A 5,719-nucleotide genomic window follows, 5' to 3' on the forward strand; every position below is an offset into this window, starting at 1 on the left:
ACCGCGCTTATCCGCGTTCGCCCAGATGCGCCCACCTCGCGGCCCCCCATTGGGCAGCCCGTCGCATCGCCACCCATCCCCGTCTTCCCTACGCGGACACGTCGCGCGCCCGCACGCCGCCGGAGCCCACCACCACGTTCCGCTCAGTGGCCAGCCGGAACAAAATCCCTACCCCGCACCACGCCCCCCACCCCCGTATCCACCCGCCCCACTGACACCCCGTCCCCCCGCCCCGCCCGCACCCGATTCCCACGAGGCCAATCGGCGGGCGCGGCGGCCGAGAGATCCCGAGCAGCGACAGGGGGCACGAGGCGCGGGATCTGGCCGTGTGCGCGAGGCAAAGCTCAGTGGGGGCGCAGGCCTACTTTATTACCCGGCGCGCACTAATCCAGATTTGGGTTTCGTCGCCGTGGGGCGACGTTTTAAAACGCACCGGCCCGAGCGCCCCCGCCAGGCCAACACCTGTCCTCCCCTACCACCCATCTCGCCGTCGCGGCCAACGACCGCCTTCCACCTCGCCCACCTCCGATCTCTATCCCTCTGTCCCTCTCTCTCTCTCTGCGCGCGCGCCAATCGCTCCTTGTAGCGGCAGCGGCAGCGGATCCGCTCTTGCTAAAATTGGCACTGCCAGCCATACTTAATCCAGCCCGGCCGCGCCGTCCGACCGGCTGATTAAAGCAGCTCGAGCTCGCTCGCCCGCCCGCCCGCTGCTCCCCATCACGAGTACCGCGGCCGCTGTCTGGCTGGCTGGAGCTCGCACACCTGTGAGGCTCTGACTCGCGGCGCTTTTCGGTTCGCCTCGGCTGATTGGCGGGATCGGGCATGGATTTTCCGGGAGGGATCGGGCGGCCGCACCAGCATCAGCAGCACCACCACCAGCCGCTGCCGCCGATGACGCCGCTGCCGCTGACGCGCCAGGGGTCGTCGGTCTACTCGCTCACGTTCGACGAGTTCCAGAGCGCGCTCGGCGGGCCGGGCAAGGACTTCGGGTCCATGAACATGGACGAGCTCCTCCGCAACATCTGGACGGCCGAGGAGTCGCAGGCCATCGGCGCCGGCCCCAACGCCGCGGCCTCCTCCTCCGCCGCGGCGGGGCAGGACCACGGCGGCATCCAGCGCCAGGGCTCGCTCACGCTGCCCCGGACGCTCAGCCAGAAGACCGTCGACGAGGTCTGGCGCGACATGATGTTCTTCGGAGGACCCTCCGCCTCCGCCTCCGCCGCCGCCGAGGCTCCCCCGCCGGCCCAGAGGCAGCAGACGCTCGGGGAGGTCACGCTCGAGGAGTTCCTCGTGCGCGCCGGCGTCGTGCGCGAGGACATGCCGGGGCCGCCGCCGCCCGTCTCGCCGGCCCCCGTGGCCCAGGCGCCGCCTCCGCAGCCACAGATGCTGTTCCCTCAGAGCAACATGTTTGCTCCGATGGTGAATCCTCTGTCCTTGGCCAATGGGTTGATGACCGGAGCATACGGCCAGGGAGGAGGAGGTGGTGGTGGTGGTGCGGCCGCTATGGTTTCGCCGTCGCCGACGGGGAGGCCGGTCATGTCCAACGGCTACGGCAAGATGGAAGGCCTCAACTTGTCCTCGCTGTCGCCACCACCGATGCCGTATGTTTTTAGCGGCGGGCTGAGGGGGAGGAAGCCACCGGCCATGGAGAAAGTGGTCGAGAGGAGGCAGCGGCGGATGATCAAGAACCGGGAGTCTGCAGCGAGGTCGCGCCAGAGGAAACAGGTGAAAATTCTATTGCTATCGTGCTGTTAGCCTGTTACTGTACATAAAAAATCGTGATGTGTTTGCTTACTAGCGGTGACACGTGTTGCGCAATCATATATGTTCCTCTTAACCAAATTTTTCTTCAATTTATGGCACAACAGCAGCGCTAAAATGGGTACTCCCTCTGTAAACAAATATTTATGTAATTATTTACAGATGGAGTACTATAAATAGAACAAAGGATTAGAGCCTTCTTTGTGTGCATATATAATTTATGTAAAATCGACGTCGGCATACTAAAATACAAAGGATACAAACATGAATGATCGTGTTTGCAGCCGTCGTCTTCGAAAACGTTGAATCTTGGCGAGAACAATTTCTAACATCAATAGGTTCTCCTTGCCGTCGAGCTTCTGCAACTCTTGGATAATCGATATTGGCTAAATCTGTGCCTTCTGATATGCAACAGAGTTATATGATGGAATTGGAGACTGAGGTGGCAAAACTTAAAGAGCGGAATGAGGAGTTGCAGAGAAAACAGGTACTATGATACATCTCCTGGCCACTCTTCTTGTTTAATTGCATTTGTATTGTACTTCGGCAACGCGCATTCTAGCATTCCTTTCTATTTGTGAGTAGTCGCCTTCTGGTTGATCACCTCGATTTATCAGAGAAAAATCTGGATGATCACTATCTGGATATTTAGTTTCTAATGATAGGTCTTAGTCACCCTGCAGCATTTAACAAAGTCAGAGTCAATCAAAGAGAGAACAAATCACAGCATGTTTTCAACTACAAGTCTACATGCAGCAAGAGCGGTCTTTTTATTGCATGATTTACTCTCAACATTCTGTTGTGAATTTCCACAAAACTAAAACTCAAGGTAGCAGTTAACAAAAATAGGTTCCAGTGGCAGCTGTCAAATTACTTCAGTGCTAAGTATTCTGCTCCTCTAATGGTAAAAAATGATCTTTTGTTTCGTCTGATGAATATAAGACCTAGACTAACTATGGCTTATCTGGAATGGATTGTTCCATTACTAAACTAGTAGTACGTCTACACTTTACTCTGCGTATTGGACTACTTCCTCTTTTTCTCTGTTCTTGCATTGTTCAGTCTGTCACTGTTCTGTTACCATCTTTGACGCATGTTATCTGAACTAGTTGGTTATTTCTTCTAATGTGCAGGCGGAGATGCTAGAGAGGCAAAAGAATGAGGTAATTGCCTACCATTTTGAAGAAACTGCTTTTGCTCGACTGATACTATTTTTGCTTATTTAACCATTCAAGAGAAAACAGAACTGACCAGCCTATGTGCGCCCTTTTGTTTGACTAGTAGCATATTTCGTTCGTATAAAGGAAAACGTGTCTTGACCTATGATCATGGATACCCATTCAGGAAGTATTGCAGTCGACCTGTCAATGTCATGAATATAGTTTAGCTCTATGATGCATGGTTTGATTCATCAACGATATTATTATGAAAATACAAGTTCTCGAAACTTGTGGTACTGATACACTTGTTTGAATAGGAAATGTTAGTCTGATTGACAGCTACTGATGTAGATGTAGAGTTCTGGTTTTCTTATCGTATACTTGACTTAACAATGCCGTATTGACAAAGTAAAGCTGTGGGAACTGGAGAAATGATAAGGCAAGGATTGATGTGGATTTGATTGATAATATTTTCCTACAACAGGGGTTAGGTGGTAACATTTAAGCGGCTTAAAATGCTTTAAGAAAACTTTGAATTGATCGGCCAACTGCAATGACTTTCGCTCTAATATTCCATCTATTGACCCAAGTGTTGTATTTGTAAGGTTAGCTGTGTTCTATTCACTTTTTTATTTCACTATTGCTACTATTTGGTGTTACTTTGTTCATCTGTATTACCAGCTTAGCAAGATAAAATGTTGGGAGTAAACAAATTATACAAGTGCAGTTTTTAGACCAGAGATTATGTGTGTGTCGTCAACTATATATGTTTTCGTCTGATTGAAAGAGCTGTTCAATTGTATTTCCCCCAACATCGCATCTAAAGTCATCATTCTTTATTAACATTTCCCATGAGAAATGGTGTTTCTTATGTGTAACAACAACAATTTCAGCTATTTCTTTTTTCTTCTCTTTTTTGTGGGAAAATTTCAGTAACTTCCATCATGATACCCTATAGGACTGGTTAACAACTCTGTCGTTTTCCAGCTTTCATTGCCGGATTGTCCAAGTTTTCATCAATTAAAATTTTAGTTTGGGGCTGGTCCAGATTGTGAGAGCTTGTGGTCGATGATGACCTTGGTTAGGGGCTGGTCCTGTGCCTGGCTTGCTGTTCTTTAAGCTCATGGACATATGTGTTTGTAACTCTCTTTTCTTCTAATAGAATGTGCAGTGCTCCTGCTGCTCGCTCTTGAAAGGAAAAGAAAAATAGTTACACATCATTATCTCCGTGATATTATGAGAAATGTGTGGGCTGTCTGATTTAGGACAGGGACCTTCTGTCTTCCTTTTTTCATCGAATTTTTTTAAACTCAGCCAAGAAAAAGGTTATGGTCTCTCGCCTGCTTCTCGTTACCTTCAAGTTCCTTGGGGCGTAGTTTTCTTTTGTGCATGTTGACCCACTTAACGGTCGTACAAAGCCTTAGACTGTGAGACACTTGATCCAGGTTCCACTCTATACAATCATGTTTCATTCATAGGGAAAAGGGTGAAACTTCTGCCGTAACTTGGTGGTACATAATTACATTTTGTTTTGCTGTTCCTAGTTAAAAGAAGTGACTGCTCCTCCACTGTTCTGTAGGCATTGTCATATGACGTTTCTGAGATTGCCTCGTTACACTTCAGGAGATGATTTTCGCCCTAACGTAATTTCTGAACGGTATATGCAGGTATTCGAGAAGGTTACCCGGCAAGCTGGACCGACGTCGAAGAGGATCTGCCTGCGGAGGACGCTGACGGGCCCTTGGTAAGCCGAAGGCCTGTAAACTAGAGCGCACTACTTTCGACGCCGCGCGGTTTATATACATACAGTAGATGAATTTCAGAATCGCCAGGAGTTGCGCTTGTAGAGCAGCCACTGATCCGATGCTTCAGAGCTCAGGCTCCTAGGCCGATAGACTGCCGGCGATCTTCACTTCATAGGTTTTTAGCCGTCCGCGTGCCGTTCCGTGTGAGTAGAGAGCATTTGTATGTAAAAATCTACTTAACCATGTGTTGGTGTGATACTGCATTAGAACTACATTTCTATTTTTTTACTGTTTCGAGGACTCATTACACAACCATGTTAGAAATGAGTTTGTACTCTTCATAAACCGATGCCTGGTCGGCTTGTAAAGCAGAACTATTTGCGCATCTGTAGATGATTTTCTTCCATTGTGCGCATCTTCAGAGTGAACTGAACTGAGCTACTTTGCAGAGTAAAGGAGATGCGCATCAGACATAGCAAAGCTTCTTGTATCTGGTAAGCACAAACCGAACTAGTCTGTACGTACCAATCTTGGATTCGAGTACTCGGTATCAGCGGCTGCTGTAGGCTGTGTGTTTCTGGCCCCGTTGCCACAGCATCATGTCAATGGAGCCATGTATGTAAGCTCTGTACTGTATGCATAAACCATGGCACTTGGTCATGTGGAACCAGAACCAAAACGTCTGTATATTACGAAACCTTCCGGATCAATCATGTAAATTACTACTCCCTTCATTCCATAATATAGTGCGCACACGTTTTTCGAGATTTAAGCTTGACCGTAAATTAGATCAATATAATACATAAATTATGTATCTGAAAAATCATACCGTTGAAAACTTCTTTCAAATACAAATTCAGTGGTATCATTTCTATGATCAAATTTAAATTTTAAAAAGCATATGCGCATTACATTATGAAATAGAGTGCAGATATGGATTTTCGGATTACTAGTATTTTTCTCGAGCTTCGTATGGGCTGAACGTGGTTAGGCCGGAGCTAGAATCGTCCGGAGCATATTCCACCTGCTTCCTTCCGGTCCGGTCCGGGCAAA

The 5,719-nt window shown here is 48.5% G+C and overlaps 1 protein-coding gene across 2 annotated transcripts; it reads left to right on the forward strand.

Annotated features, from left to right (window-relative positions):
• Positions 1-394: 394 nt before the first annotated feature.
• On the forward strand, positions 395-5,438 carry ABF2 (abscisic acid responsive elements-binding factor 2). 2 transcript variants are annotated; one of them, XM_048680226.2, is made up of 5 exons: positions 395-1,725; positions 2,177-2,248; positions 2,895-2,924; positions 4,589-4,665; positions 5,116-5,438. In XM_048680226.2, coding segments are annotated over exons 1-5 (1,083 nt in total). In that variant the 5' UTR covers positions 395-822; the 3' UTR covers positions 5,117-5,438. The 2 variants fall into 2 exon arrangements, with proteins under 2 accessions (XP_048536183.1, XP_048536182.1); XM_048680225.2 differs by lacking the exon at positions 5,116-5,438 and having other exon boundaries at positions 396-1,725; positions 4,589-5,072.
• Positions 5,439-5,719: the final 281 nt, after the last annotated feature.

Source organism: Triticum urartu, chromosome 6A (genome assembly GCF_056163025.1).
Source record: "Triticum urartu cultivar PI428250 chromosome 6A, HENAU_Tu73, whole genome shotgun sequence".
Taxonomy (NCBI): Eukaryota; Viridiplantae; Streptophyta; class Magnoliopsida; order Poales; family Poaceae; genus Triticum; species Triticum urartu.